At 40.4% G+C, this 16546-nt stretch overlaps 1 protein-coding gene across 10 annotated transcripts in view; it reads right to left on the bottom strand.

Moving 5' to 3' along the window:
* ZNF462 (zinc finger protein 462) overlaps nucleotides 1-16546 on the bottom strand; it is a 165833-nt gene that overhangs the window by 16546 nt on the left and 132741 nt on the right. For all 10 annotated transcript variants that reach the window (XM_032214533.1, XM_032214537.1, XM_032214541.1 and 7 more), the window contains 3 exons: nucleotides 15098-15353; nucleotides 10777-10913; nucleotides 901-1124 (listed from right to left, as the gene is read on the bottom strand). In XM_032214533.1, the coding sequence (XP_032070424.1) occupies nucleotides 901-1124; nucleotides 10777-10913; nucleotides 15098-15353 (617 nt within the window). The remainder of the gene's footprint in view (nucleotides 1-900; nucleotides 1125-10776; nucleotides 10914-15097; nucleotides 15354-16546) is intronic.

The raw sequence follows: 16546 nt of genomic DNA, 5'->3' as shown, positions 1-16546 counted from the left end.
GGTGCCCCGCCCCCGCTCGAATTGTATGGTTGTTGAGTGCCTTTTTAAACTGTTTGTAGTTGTGTGTCCATTGTTTTTCCCTCCTGTTTGTATCCCCCCCCCCTACTTTGGTTTGTAAGCCGCCCTGAGTCCCTCCGGGGAATAGGGCGGCATAGAAATGCAATAAATACAAATACAGATTCACTCCAGATTATTATTATTTTTTAATAGAAGTGAAACTTTTTCGGGAGGAGGAAGGGCACCAAAAGAGAAGAAGAAAAGGAGTTCAACAAGATGTTAACTCAGTTAGAAGGCGACTGGAGTATAAATTCTGAAAACCAACATGAACGGTATGGAATGAGGTCTCTGCAGTGCAACATTCAAGGACAGGTTATACTTCTTGCTTAATAAAGATTGATAGGTTTTCCTCTGTGCATCTCTAATACCATATTAAAGACTCAGAGCACAGGGCCTACACCAGAGGTGGGTTCCTACTGGTTCAGACCAGTTCGGCTAAACTGATAGTAACTTGACGGCCTGGGTCGCAGGAACCAGCAGTGACCCAGGTCTGCTACGTCCCCGAACCAGTTCTCCTGCGGCAGCACCATCTTGATTTTTAATTCTGCACATGTGCAGAACAATTTTCATTGCTGAAATGTAATCCCCCCCCTTTTAACATTTTGCATATGTGCAGACCTTTTTATGTGCAAATGCGCATGTGCACCGAACCGGCAGTAATCCACCCCTTACTTGCACCCTGTGACAAATACTACCTTAGTTATGGAAAATGTGTTGAATTCATTAGATACTTATGGAGGGGAAAACTAGTTTCTTTAGAAGCTGACCAGTTGACATCTCAAGGCGACACCCCCCCCCCCCTCTCCAAGGCCTGGGCCTCAGTGAACAGAAACCACTGCTCACCTTATGCTCATCGCGAAGGTGAGCATCGAGCTCGTCCGTGTGCTTGGTCTCGTAGTAGCAGAGTTGGCATTTGTAAGGTCTCAGCTCATTGTGCTTCTCTATGTGTTGCTGTAGACTCTCATCACTGGAACAGGTGAAGGTACACTTGTCACAGCGGAAAACGATTCCCTGCAAATATTTGGACAGCTTGGAACGGCAAACTTCTATGGGAACCACTCGCTCTTCTATTGGGGCAAAAAAGAGATGATAAGAGGAGAGTTATTTTTGCTATTTCTCCTGATGCTCAGGGATAGTCACTTCAGTTTATTTTTCTAGTACTTTACTAGTCCTCAACCCACACCCATTCATTTAGGAACCCTTCGACTCAGGATCATGTTTCACACTTATGACTGTTGCAGCATCCGGGGTCATGGCATAATCTATTTACAACTTTCTGACAAGGCAAAGTCAATAGGGAAGTCAGGTTCACCGTAACAACCATGTTACTAGCTTAACAGCTGCAGTGATTTGCTTAACTACTGCATAGAGAAAAGTCATAAAATGGGGCAAAACTCATTTAACAATTGTCTTACTTAGTAACAGAAACTTTGGGCTCAACTGCAGTCAAAAGTCAAGGACTACCTGCGCTGGTCAAAAAACACTGCCATTTTCTGTCTCAATTCTCATCACAGCCATACAAATTAGGAACATGGTTCTAGTTTTGCAAATATGCCCAGGCTGTGACCTTGGGAGTAAATTTCACTCAACTCATTACTTTTGAGTGTACAATACATCAGCTTATCCAGTTAGTTACTGAATCATAAAGCCAATTCATTCATGATAGATGGACTAGGTAATTCAAAGCCTGTTCACTTATTTTTTGTTCTAGCCGTGATTCCCCAAAGATGGTCCTGAAAAATGGGAAGTATTTTCCAAATTCTGCTCTGGCGTGTTCCATTTGCTTAAAAAAAAAAAAACCCCGAATGGGACGCAGCAGAGCAAAGTGGAACGATAAACGTATTTACTGGCTACATTGGACTTCAAAATTGTTGTAGGAGGACATTTTTATTTCTATTGGAAGTTACTGCAAGCGTGAATGTTATTATTCCTCAGCAGAAGGACTTGAAATTGGATGCTCATGCATAGTAGCTGAATCGGAAATAATAAAATTTGACTTTATTGCAATACAGGCAACAGCTTTTCTCTAAAACAGATGCTTGTTTAGCAATGTTAAGACTTTATATTGTCAATTATTGTTGCAATGAGTGGTTGCTGTCGGTTTTTTTTTGTTTTTTTTTTGAGGGCATAAAATGGTGTAATCAAATTTGCTAGATTTTGTTTTTTTGCATTCCCTTTGGTCTTTGATCAGTCTCTTAATAGCTTCCCCGCCCCCCCTTTACTTCTTCATCTGTGTATATTTGCCAACTGAAGACAGCCTTTCAGGGATCTAATGAAATGCCCTCTTGCTATTAAGGTGTTTCTCAAAAATCCCCACTGTAGCTATCAGGATTAGAGCAGTGGGTGTGGCTTTGTGGGCATGACAGGGGAAGGACACTGCAAAGTCCCATTCCCTCCCCACCCCAGTAACCTTCTTTCCAGCTTCATTCTCCTGTTCAGGGCAACAAAAGAAGATCAGCTGGGAAGCTGGGAGGCAGCAGGGGCGGAGCCAGCCTATTTGCTGGTTCTCCAAACTACTCAAAATTTCTGCTACTGGTTTTCCAGAACCTGTCAGAACTGTCTAAATACCACCTCTGATTAGGAACAACTCCTTAGAACAAGCTTCAAAAGAACCAGCAAGTAGGAGGAGCCTTTGAAACCTACCAACTTCGTGCAAGTGAATTTGTGCTCACCCAACATAACTTCCCTTTCCTTCCTTCCTTCCTGGAAGGGAGAAAATACACAGCAAATAATTCTTGTTGCCTATTTGTAAGAACAAACATCTGTTTCTAAAGTTTTTGATATAAATTGTAATAATGTGTGTGCAACTCCTAAGTTTAAATAAAGGCATTTTCTACAACGGAAACCATTTGTGTGCTTCAAAAGTTTGAATTGTGCTGCTTCTTTGGAGACACTAAAGTCTAAACTACTAGAAAAATGATTAAAATTATGGAGTTGGTAAGAGTGATTAAAGCACCAGGCTAGAAAGTGGGAGACTGAATTCTAGTCTGCCTTAGGCATGAAAGGCAGCTGGGTGACCTTGGGCCAGTCACTTTCTCTCAACCCAACCCACCTCACAGAGTTGTTATTGTGGGGAATATAGGAGGAAGAAGTAATATTAGATATGTTCATCACCTTGAGTTATTTGTAAAAATAATAAAGGCATGATACAAACAAGCAAACAAACTTTAACAAAATCATTGGGAACAAGTAAATAAATACAGGTAGCCCTTGACTTAAGACCATAAAGTCATCATTAAGTGGTACAACTGTTAAGCAGACATCACATGATTTTGACTTGCAACCTTCCTAACCTGCTTCCTCATTGGCTTTGCTTGTTGGACGCCATCTGGGAAGCCCTACAAATGGTAATCACATGACTGTGGGAATGTTGCAACAATCATAAGAACTGGTTTTCAACAGTATCGTAACTTCAAATGGTCACTAAATGAATGATTGTAAGTCGAGGATGACCTGTAGGCAAGCAAGCTTTCATGCATGCCCAGGAGCAAAGAGGAAAAATGATGTTCATCTTTTGAAAGAAGTCAAATAAATAAGCTATTACTGGGTCATGTCACAGCCCCAAATAGTGTGGAAGTTTATGTTCAGTCAGTAGCACTTTATCAAAAAATGCCATGTCCCAAAATACCATCTCCTATGGAATCATGACGTTTATGTAGGTCATTAATTATATGAGAAGTAGCTTACAGGAAAAGCTTAAACAAAGTAACTGTCAGCTGCCATCTTAGGCTTGCTTATGCCTTGCTACCATGCGATGATAGTCTGCCATGAATGCTGGAGAGAGTGTTTGTGAGGGGGGAATGCTTGGGGTGAAATGAAAGCAACTGCTGTACCTCCCTGAGAAGCTGCCTCAAGGTCACCAACTGGGAAAAGAAGGCAGCTGCATACTAACTGACTGTTCTGAAAACATTTTGCATGAACCTGATTGGTCATGGGGCAGTCAGTGATGGGAGGGGGAGAAGTTGAACTTAGGGATTTTAGTGCAAGATTCTCAGTTCTGGTATGCATTACTTCACTACACTTGACCTAATAAAATTATACCTTTCTCAGAAAATGGAGCCAAGGATTGTTTCTGTTTAGAAGTTTGGACTTACTTGGACTTAATCTTCGTAAATGTCAACGTCCATAAGGCAGTGACCGTTGCATTGTGAAGGCCAGGGGCAGGACGTCACGGATTACAGCACGCCATTGATTCCGATTTAGGGCGGCTTGTTGGGCATCGGTTATCGAGAAAGAAGTTATTTAGAAGTTTAATGGTGGTAGGTCTGACATTAACTGTAATTCAAGGGCCAGATCAAACATTTACTGGGTAGCAGATAAGAAAAGTATTTGGTTTGCCTTGTCATCACACCTCATGTCATGGAGGACTCAAGCACTCATTTTCCCTTTCTTCCCATTAAGAACAGCCTGAGTCAGAGCATGATATAAGTGCATCACACAATGCATTTCCTGTGCACAGAAGAGGAAAGGATGGAATATTTCCTCCTCTTACCACAATGAGAACAGAGCTGGCTGTGTAACCATCTGAATTTAATTGCCAGTTCTTTAATAACAGAGATCTTAGTTCCTTATCAAATGCACCTTTTTTTTTCAAACTGTGTTCTGTGGAATTTGAATTTCTTATTTGCTGCTTATACCTGCATAGGAATTGTTTCTCTGAATTTAAAAGAAAAACAATATTAATAAGATTCCAATGGTAAACATGTAGTTACGTTTGCCTTGAATAATGTTGAAATTATTATCTCTCTCTAATTTTTGAAAAATCAGCAACAGCAGGTGAGGGAGAAAAACAGTCCTCATACTTTCAAATAACTATCATTTTATTCTGCTGACCAAGGTGAAACAGTGATACAAGATATTTAAAAAAAAATAAAAATAAAATAAAGGTCTCAGGCATATATTATTTGGTAAACTGCATGAAGCACTGGAAAAAATGTCAGGGCATTTATTGAAAGCCTGCGTGAAAATTTGATTTATTAGAAGGTGCTAGCTAATTACATTATCTGGACTAAAAGAGAAAGCTTTAACCTTTGGTTGAGGATTAGCATTTCCACCGCCCTGAGAATAAGGGTGCCAAAGGATTCAAGAGAGCTAGTTTGTTAGGAAAAGCAAGCTCGTTTACAAGTCAGAAGTAATTCCTTACTACTACTATAACGATGCAACAACTACTTTAAAAATCGCCCCGCAAATCTTTGTAAAGTACACAGAATCCCCATTCTACTAGGCCTGTACAAGGTTAGTTGAAACCCCGCTTAGGTTGGTGTTCCAGTCGAATGACTGAATCAAGCAGCTCGGTACTGGCTTAGGCAGATTGATAACATCCTGTTTAATGAGAAACGGTCTGTAACTTTTTCTATGAGATTCTTGTTTGCTTCCCCACATATCCCTTAACTCTGGCTACATAGGAAATTCCACATTGTATCTTAATTGGATCTGAATGGAAACAGAATGTATGCATTTTAATCCCAATTCTACCTACAAAGTTTCTCTGGCACATATCTGAATTTGTTATTTCTGATTTCCACTGGAATAGAATATATTTCCTCTATTCTGAAACCAAGGAAGGAAACATAACATGGTCCTCAGTTGCTGTGGCCATTTTTCCTCTCCCCAAAACATCTGAGTTTAGAAATCCTGGGAGATTACCTAATACAATACATGTGATTGAGAATAAAAACACCTAAATCTCACAAGGTCTTTTAAAAAAAAAAAAATTCTTTGCTAAGTTATACAGGCAGTCCTCCATGTACAACAACAATTGAGTCCAAAATTTCTGTTGTTAAGTGAGATATTTGTAAGTAAATTTTACGACCTTTCTTGCCACACTTGTTAAATGTGCAGTTGTTACATTAGTAAGATGGTCGTTAAGTGATTCTGGATTCCTCATTGACTTTGCTTGTCAGAAAGTCACCTGATCCTGGAACACTGCAACTGTCGTAAATATGAGTCAGATTCCAAGCATCTGAATTTTGAGCATGTGACTGGGGATGCCACAACAGTCGTAAATGTGAAAAACAGTTGTAAGTCATGTTTTTCAGGGCCATTATAAGTTTGAACAGTCACTAAATGAATTGTTGTAAGTCAAAGACTACCTGTTAAGATAAAAAAAACCTAGTACAAACTAAGAAAAATATAAGAAAGGAAAAAGCATTCATCTGAAACACTCAAGTGGATTCTGACCAATAGATCACAAATTGAGACCCACTTGTCTAATGCCATTGTAGATTGTAACTAAGTCTAAATGTCCTCTGTATTTTGTGCCACATGCCCCAGAGAATCAGATACAGCAAATTTTCAATTTTGCTGATAAAATCTGAATGCCAGGTACTAATGGATTTCATGTGAAATAACAGATCATGCTTGCTCTTTGGTGAAGCTATCCGAATGATATTTCCTTGAAACAATGGGCATGATTTTGTGCATGCTTCCTGTTTGAATTTTTGATGAAATTATTATTACGAGTGTTACTGTTTGGGAAAAGTTTATAACGAAAGCTTCAAACATTCAGTCAAATATGGCTTGGCTGGCAGCAAAAAAATCCAGTCAAGATATTGACAGAGGTTTTCACAGCTGAGATCTGTCAGGAAAAATTGGGCTAAACCCAGAACACTGCCCAAGACAAAGTTAATATTTGAGTAAAACAAATATTAGACAAAATTGACAAATTAGAACCCAGAGGCTCTATTAGTCACCCAGCCCATGGACTAGGGGGACATTTTGACAGTAAAAAGATTTCATAGGAAGAGATTTTCGGAGGAGGTAATTTATATTGGGGGGATGAATCTGATGAAGAAATAGATAAAATTAAAAAAAAACCCTCAGAACTCGAGTTAGCTATCTTCAACTTTACTAGTTTGGAAAGAATTGGCAAATGGCTGCAAAAATGCTTTTGTGGATTCAGAGTTGTAGGAACTCTACAACATTTAAGTATTCCGGCATCAGTTTTTCCTGTGCTATCACAGGTATTGATCAACACTATAATATAAAATAATGTTGGATATTACTTTGTATAAATTTATGTTGGGTATAACTTCGTTAGTTTACTAGTAAGGGAAGCCTGCTTAGTTTCACACCAAGTATAAAAGAACAACTAGATCTGCCAGGATCCTGATATTGTAGTGCTAATATAGCCACACCATGTAAAACACAACTGCTAGTGCTTCCCATCTCAAGACTTACTGTACGTAGTTTAAAATATACTTAATTGATATATTTTTAAATTCTGATGATATTGACTAAATAATTGGCCAAAGCTTAGCACCGTGATGGCGAACCTATGGCACGGATGACAGAGGTGGCACGCAGAGCTCTCTCTGTGGGCATGTGCATCATAGCCAGCTGCTCTTCAGGTTTCCAGCACACACATACACGCCAGCCAGCTGGTCTTTGCTGGCGCTGGAAAATGTCCTGAAAACGCCCCCCAAAATGGCTGAAAAGAAGCCTGAAAACATCCAGAAAAATGGCTAAAAACAGGCATGTGTGTGCTGGCCAGCTGTTCTTTGGGTTTCCGATGCTCTGGCACATGCACATGCATGCGCGTTCCGATTTGGGCACTCAGTGCCAAAAGGTTTCACCATCACTGGCCTAACACATTTTCTCCTTTTCACTATTGTATTGATTTTATTCTGGACCTAATTTTAAGATTTTTATGACTTGCTTAACTCCCTAGAGCAGTGATGGCGAACCTATGGCACGCCATTTGTCAGGGCACAGGAGGCGCCCTGTGCGAGCTGGCCAGATGAGTTCACCCTTTTTTAAAGCCATTTTTAAGGGCTTCCAGGGAGGCAGGGGAGGCTGTTTTTGCCCTCTCCAGGCTCCTATAAAAGCATGAAAAAATGGGGGGGTCGCGCCTGTAGTGCGCGCATGCACACTGGGGGGGGGTCACGGATTTCATTATGGGTGCGGCACGCCCGCACATGACCCCCTGCGCTCCCCCCACTTATGGCACGCGAGCCAAAAAAGGTTTGCCATCACTGCCCTAGACCCTTGGGAGTAGAAAATATATGATCGAACGAACGATAAATATAATTTGTTTATTATAAATATAAATAAATAAAGTTTATTTATGAATAAATAAAAACTCGTTCAGCAACCACACATATCTACTCAAACAATGGCAGAATTTAATTGCATCTCCAAAACAGGAAGGAGGGCCTTAAGAAGAGGATTACAAGAAGCCCTCATGCAGGCAAATAAGCTCCCTTCAGGAGGTCAATATAACCTTTGCTACTCTTGCTTCAGGGAGATTAAGAATATTTTTTGGCTAAAACATTCATCGTCCATGAGAGGGGAAAAAAACAACAACCCAGGCCCTGTTTCACACGTTTATTCCTTTGAATCAAAAGTGACTCTTGGCCAATGTTTGGATGAGTCCTGTGATGTTTTCTTGACAATAATTTTGGAAGTGGTTTGCTGTTGCCTTTCTCTGAAGGCTGGAAGTGTATGAAAGTCGCTCAGTAAACATTTTATCTAAAGCAAGACTGGAACTCAATCTCTTTGTTTCTAGTCTTAGGGCCTTTTACTGTTACACCAAATTGACTTTTATTCCAGTCAAACATATATGTAACTTGGGAATTATTTCAGCAACCTTTCCTTTGTAGGAACAGCAGAAATGAAACCAGAGGTGGGCTGCGCTTTCAATCACAAGCGGTTTGCTGGTTGTGAGTGCGCGTGCTATAGCGCTTCACTCACATGTACACCTTTGGGAGTGAAACCGAGCTTCAAAGAAGCAGATAATCAACTCAGGCAGCTCTGGTGAGTAAAGCAGGGGCGGCGCGAAACTCAGCTGAGCAGTGAGGGCAGAGGGAACGAGCCAGAAAGTTAGCTATAACTAAGCGGTCCCAGCCATCGATCAAAGCTAAGGGTTCACCCGAACCTGCGCATTCACGCAGTAGCCCACCACGGAATGAAACCTAGAATACAACAAGATCTGCATTTCAGAGAGTGTTAGCACAAAACCCACACTGGTTTAATTTGTATTCCTATTTTCGCCCTTCCTCCAAATCCCACTCTTCAATCTTCAAAAGCCTTTTTGAACAGAAATTAAACTTTAAAAAAAGGGATGATTAAAGTAAATAATTATAATGAAATAGGTTTTTTTTTATAAAATCAGTGTTGGTGGAAGGCAAAGGGAATAAACCTACTCAAGAACATAGGTTGTTTTTGAGGATATAAGGGCACAATTGAAATATATTGTATATCTAAGAAATAAAAGGGGGGGGAGGAAAGGTCTCCAGGGTGTGGGGGGTAAACTGTAATATGTGTTTTTTCCCTTTTTCTTTTGCCTTTCTGTTTTGTGTTCAGTTGTTTTTGTCTTTTGCCTTTCTTTTTTGTATTCAGTTGTATATGTATTGTTTGTACTATTTGTGTTTTTTTTTAAAAAAAACAATTAAAAAACAATTTAAAAAAAGGCTTTTTGCAAGCTTGGGAGACCAACAGGATTGGGCTACATGGCCCTGTAACTCCCATAGATCTAAAGCACAACTACAACAGCAACAGTTTCCTTCACTTCAGCTTCAGGACTCCATTACATGGATCTGAACTCTAAAGAAATCCTGTTTTTTGGGGATGCTATCAAAAGGGCATATGTGAAAGTCATTAGTCTGCTCTTCCTCTACATTCAGAGACAATGACTACAGAAGCAGCTCTGGCTTTCCTGCTTCCCCCGTTCAAATTCTTAGAAACAACAGAAGCTTACAAAGAAGTGGCAAGCCACTGTGTAAGTGGCGACGGAAACACAAGAATGGAAATATATCTGCTCCTGGAGAGATGGCACATGCTACTCATTGCTTCGGTGCCACTACCCCTGCTGAGGAACTCTACTCAGCGTGCAATAAGGCAGAATTCCACCCCAACACATGGATATGTGGTTTTGATAGCCAACAGACCATCTCAAAGCATCAAGGCTGATAACTATGGGCAAGGTTCCCAGCCAAGAGGACTCTAAGCAGCTGTCTCTTCAGAGTGTATAAATCTGCAGCCAAGAGAATCAGATATTATTTTGCTTTTTCAGTGGGCTAAATGCTTCCAACACTGCAAAGACGAGGTAAGATCTGATGCCAGGTATAGAAAGACATCCTAGACCTAAGGTGATATATGGAAACAGGATCTGTGAGCATTTTTATGGTAGGCACACATCTACAGAGCTTGTAATGACAGTCTTCATCGTGAATACAAATAAGGAAAGCATTAAGGGCGGCATACAAATAAACCAAAACTAAAAAAAACTAAACTAAACTAAAACTTGCCTGAAATGGTGTAGGGTTTCCTGCTTGAGCAAGGGGTTGGACGAGAAGACCTCCAAAGTCCCTTCCAGCTCTATTCTGATTAAGCTTTCTTAGGGTTTTTTAAAATTATGTTTTCATGTGATTCTGTTTCAGAATGGTTTCCAGCAATGATAGTCAGAGGAGGATCTAGAGCAGGGATGGGGAACTATGGCCCTTTTATGACTTGTGGACTTCAATTCTCAGAATTCCTGAGCCAGCCATGTCATAAAGGGGGGGGCATCATTCCCCATCTCTGATCTAGAGCACTAAAAAAAAAGATTAAACCACAAGCTTCTGCCACCCTTCTATTATCTGGATGCTGAATATTGACATGAGATCATGGATGACACGATTCTTGTATTCTCCTCGGCACCATGTTTTCCAGTGAATAATGAAGGAGCAACACGCAAAGATCTTGGAAGGGTCACTGATAGATTCTTGTAAATTTCTTTACCTCTATGAAGGACAATATGGTCGATCATGTTCCGTTTATATTTGGTGTGGTAGAGACAGAGAGGACAACGGAGATCTTTGGGTCCTTCCTCTGGAACTGCTGAATGCCCAGCTTCCACATGCATAGTAAAAGCAGATCTACAAACACAGAAAGTAGTATACAGGCTCAGATATAAGTGTAGAGAACGTTAACCCTTTGAATATTTTTGTGTGTGACAGAAATTACATATATCGACGTTTACAGGCATGCTATACAAATTTGTCAAGACAATTTTCCGCGACTTAAGGAACAGTGGGTTTAATATTCCCAGGAACTGATATAAGTAAAAGCTAGGTCTGGCTCACGTTAAATAATGGGTTTAACCAATAATGGTTTATGACAACCCAGACATTATTTGGTAAACCATGGTTGAAGGCTTACTACAATTAGTTCTTTATTTATTCATCAAACCACAGTGATAACAAACTATAGCTTAGGTGATTCATGAACTCAGCCACATTTTTTACTTAATCTCTTTGCTCTCTCTCTTTTTAAAGGTAGGATTAAATGTTACGTTAACCAATATTAACACAGATTAAACCTAATTAGAATTATATTAATGAATATTGGAGTAGAGATAATCCTGTGATTTACAACCACAATTGAGCCCAAAATTTATGTTGTTAAGTGAGACATTTGTTAAGTGAGTTTTGCCCCATTTTACGACCTTTCTTGCCACAGTTGTTAAGTGAATCACTGCAGTTGATAAATTAGTAACCTGGATGTTAAGTGAATCTGGCTTCTCCATTGACTTTGCTTGTGAGAAGGTCGCAAAAGGTGATCCCCTGACCCTGGGACACTGCAACCGTCATAAATATGAAGCAGTTGGCAAGCATCTGAATTTTGATCACGTGATTATGGGGATGCTGCAAAGGTCATAACTGTGAAAAATGGTCATAGGTCACATTTTTCAGTGCCATTGTAATGTTGAACGGTCACTAAATGAAGTGTTGTAAGTTGAGGACTAGCTATATTCAATAGATCAATGTTATATTGGTGCCAATTTCAAATATTTTAAAACAAAAGTATAGACAACCGGCATGTATCTCAAAGGGAACTGAGTGGGCGTGTACAGTATGACCACAGAAAGGCATTTTAAGGGAATAAAAGGAATTCATCTCGAAATAGAAAACTTATCCATTAACCCACAATATCAATCCATCCATATAAATAGAATGGAAAGTCCATATTGTCCTGATTGAGATGTCTGTACATACAGTACCTCACATGGTTGTCAACATGTGTTTATGCACAAAAAATACTGAAAAATTGTTTTCAAAGTAGAGATTACCCAGATTGTACTTGAATTAGGATCTATTCATGCAAAGTAACTGCAGGTTCATATACTTTATATATCATTTCTTCCAAAGGACATACACCTGGAAGAGTGTAACTCCATTTTCACAGTTTTATCCAAAAACTCCAGGAACCATTTTTGAAGTTTCTTTTGAAAAGCATTAAAACCAACTTTAGGGAATTCAAAACTTAAGAGAAGGAAGATTTTGCTGACTGCAGAACCCTACAGAGAGTCAATAAGAATTCGCTATTATATTCCCCTAGGCAGGTTTCTAAATCCTTCTCCCTTCAGGGCAAATGTCAACTTTAACTAAAGAGATAAGGTAAAAAGCGCTGTTGGAAGAGCTGTGTTCGCAAAGTCCCTCCCAGCCTATGCACACATAACTTTACTGAAGCTGCAAATATACAGTGCAGTACAGGCAGCGCCTAGGTCAAAGGTGTCAAACTGGCGGCCCATGGTCTAGATACGTCATGCACAGGCCATGCCCACCCCAGCTCTGCGAAAGGAAAAACATCACGATACGTCAGGCGACAGCTACGTGACAAGTGAATTTGACACTCATGGCCTAACCTATTTCTACATGACACTGTTCTGACCTAAGCTTTCCAAGATCACGAAGCAGACTCCTCGTCCTGATAAAACATCTTCTATTTAGGTTAAAGGGAATTCCTCTCCAGCAAAGTTCTGGCAAACAGTCTTTCATGTAACTTCACAACTATAGACCTTTATCAGGCTTGGAGAATTGCCAGGTCAATATCTTCCAAACGCCAAGCTGTAGCAGCAATTACTTGGCAAGAAGTCAGGAATAGATCTTCACCTTAATGACCTGAACTAATTGACTCCTGCAAACTTCCCTCCCCTTTCCCTCCTCTTTATTCCCTATGGGAGGAGCCATTCACCGTCCACCTGTGCCTTTACTCCTGAATCAACCCTTGTTCCTTAAATGTTCCCTTCCCCTGGCAGCTTTGTGCATGCGCATATCGGGAACAGGCTCCAGTTGTTCTTCTGCCCTACTGATATACGACTCTGAAGGCAGCTGATAACTGTCGGACAGCCCTGGCCCCATCTTCACCTCTGACACAAAGCACTCATCAGAGCCTTCCGCAGACTCCACAACTGGCCCATGTTCCTCCCCAAACTCCTCACTGTCTGAGTCTGCCACCAGCACTGCTGGCCACAGGCGGGCCACAACAGACACTTTTGCAATCTTTATGTTGCAGACTATGTTAGAGTGAAGTCCGTAGGAGGACTAGCCTACGCAGCTGTTTGCAAAAGTGTGCATACTTCACACACCAACAGGTTTTCACACTTTTTCTGCCCTATGCATATTTCAGCTGACAAGAGATTACCCATAAGCACATAGCCCTTTGCAGTTTGTGTTGCCCACTGGATTGTATTCCTGGATTATAGAAAGAACCATCCCAAGAACCCTCAATAGAAACCACAGCCATTTAAAGGTATTTTGAATGTTTTGTGGGCAAACAGCCCTTATAGGATCAGCCTCCCCAATGCAAAGTGGATTTCAGAAGAAAGTAGCTTATTACTTTTCGCACTTCACTTCAGTGGTGGGATTCAAATTTTTTTACTACCAGTTCTGTAGGCGTGGTGTGGCTTGGTGGGCGTGGCAGGGGAAGGATACTGCAAAATCCCCATTCCCTCCCGATCAGCTGGGTCTCGGAAGGCAGAGAATAGATAGGGGTGGGGCCAGTCAGAGGTGGTATTTACCGGTTCTCCAAACTACTCAAAATTTCTGCTATCGGTTCTCTAGAACTGGTCAGAACCTGCTGAATACCACCTCTGCTTCACTTCACATGGAAAAAAGTGAAATTATAATTCTAAGTAGATGTAGTCTATTGGAGAGGAGGGTTCTGGCAGCCGCTACTGCCGGTTCACTCATGTTCGCGCAGCACACGTGTGCTTGATGCACACTCATGCACAGTACAATAAAAATGCTTCTGCGCATGCGCAGAAGCCAAAAACAAGATGGCAGCACCAATGGCACTGCCAGGAGAACCGGTTCAGGGGCGTGGCAGGCCTGGGTCGTTGCCAGTTCCAGCGACCCAGGCTGCCAAACCACTACCAGTTCAGCTGAACCATTAGGAACCCACCACTGGTCTATTGGATTAAGTGTTCAAATTTCTGTAGGTATTTCTAGCAATGTTGATTACGGTTCTCTTACTCATTTCTATCATCTTATCTCAGACTCTAAAGCTAAAACAGCAATCCTGTAAATTACTGGTCTAGGAATCAATCCAGCATGATATCCTTCTAAGCTGACATTTATCGGGTTGTACAAGAAAGGAAATATTTTTGTCTACTTTTCCACAAGGACTAGAAACATGCTATATCTTAGTACTGCTAATAAACAAGTGGGTGCGTTTGCAGCATTTAGTACAAGAAGAAGCTTCCCCTCCTTTCACTGTGTAAATGGGACATAAATGTCAAGATATGGAGGCTGAAGTCACAATACAGAAATAGAGGGAACGCAGGTCTACTGACACAAGCTGTGTCAGCCACTTCGGGTGGTTCAGACAAGAAGCACCAATGATGAGCACTAACACTAACTTTATTTTAAGATTAGAGTAATATCATTTTTGCAAGACTGAAAATATCTCTCCCCTCTCTCTTACTTTTATTCTCCTGAAAACTAGGGTAGATCCCTCCTGAGATGCTTTCTCCAGCCTATCTCTTCTTTGGACTCACTTATCAGACTGTTGTCTAGACCAGGGGTCTCCAACCTTAGCAACTTTAAGCCTTATGGACTTCAACTCCCAGAATTCCTCAGCAAAGCTGGCTGAGGAATTCTGGGAGTTAAAGTCCACAAGTCTTAAAGTTGCCAAGGTTGGAGACCTCTGGTCTAGATTGTAGTTCTTCCTCCTGTCTCCCAAGGTCATTCCAACAAACCATGACAAATTGCCAGGATTAAATGCATAGCTGCTGACTTGGCAACCGACCCACCCTTAACTCTCCAGTGTAGCAACTTACTTAAAGCCTGTGTAAAATGAACAGTCTTTGCACTTGAACAACTTCTTCCCTCCATGTTTGTCACGATAATGACGGCGAATGCTCTGTATGTAACCCGAAGTGAATTCACAAAATTCACAGTTAAGGATGGCTTCGGCTTTCTGGTCTCCTCCAGAAAGTGGAACGGGGCTAATGTTGTTATTATTCCTTGCCAAGGCTGCGGACTGATAGTGGTTCAGTTGTTGCTGGACATCAGGAGGCTCTGAATAGGAAGAATCTGCAAGGGAAAGTAAACAACTATTTAACATTAACATCAAAAAGGGGAGAGAACTAACTCTGAAATTTAAATGCAACGCTAGGTCAATGCTGCTCTGCTAATTTTTTTTTAATTGGTTTTAGGAAAGTTGGTTCCTATTGGTTGAATTATTGTTTTAACATAGTTGACAGTCAATATTATGTATTCATTTACTGCTTGGGCAGACCGGGTCCAAAAAGATGCTTAAACATACTTTTAAATGTAAAGTATGGTATGTAACATGTAACTGTAGCACACAGTGAATTTTATCAACTTCAACTCATGAGTGTAGGTGTCCATATTTATCCACATTATAAAAAACACTGTAGCTTATTTTAGCATATTAAAAATGAGTGCTCTTAAAGTGGATCTGGAAGGTACAATTAGGGCAAATCAAACTCTTTCAAGTTGAGTTTGACTCATGGTTATGGCATAGAGTGTTCTTGGCAGCAGTAAAAAAACAAAAAGGCTTATCATTGCCTTCTGTTGGGATGTTCTTTCAACTTTCAATCTAGTCTAAAGCCATGGAATTTTCTAAATAGTCCGCATGCTAACCAAGTCCAACCTGGCTTAGCTTCAAAACATAGATATGATCAGCCAAGTGCTGCCACCTACTGAAATACTGAAGGGTATTGCAGCCACATTGTCAACTGGAACTGTTTGATATTGACATTATTTTCTACAAGTTTATTTTTGGATGGAAGTTGCTGGTTTTAGCCCAGAAAATTCTACCAGGCTCAACACAGAACTACAACATATAGAATACTGCCTCATAACTTAATTTTCAGGTGGAAATTAGAATTCTCTCTCTCTTTTACTTTAAAGTAAGTCTAATTGCTACCAAAAGGAAGATCCAAGTACACATAATATTATTTTAATTTTATTTAAGTGTGCACATCTACCTTTTCTTTTAGGGATATTGTAGATGGGCTGCAAAAATGAGGATGATCATTAGATAGAAGGAAAGGATTAAGAGTTTTTCTAACAATTTCTGTATCATTATCACAACTGAATGATCAGATCAATTCTGGCACAAAGATTTATGAGCCCTATCTTTTACAAATAGTCCTTGACTTACAAGCATTCATTTAGTGACCATTAGAAGTTACAGTAGTGGAAAAGTGACTTACAACCAGTGCATGTAATAAAGTCATCACAATCACATGATCAAAGTT

This window comes from Thamnophis elegans, chromosome 3 (assembly GCF_009769535.1).
Source record: "Thamnophis elegans isolate rThaEle1 chromosome 3, rThaEle1.pri, whole genome shotgun sequence".
Lineage (NCBI taxonomy): Eukaryota > Metazoa > Chordata > Lepidosauria > Squamata > Colubridae > Thamnophis > Thamnophis elegans.
This window is presented reverse-complemented; position numbering and strand designations above follow the sequence as displayed.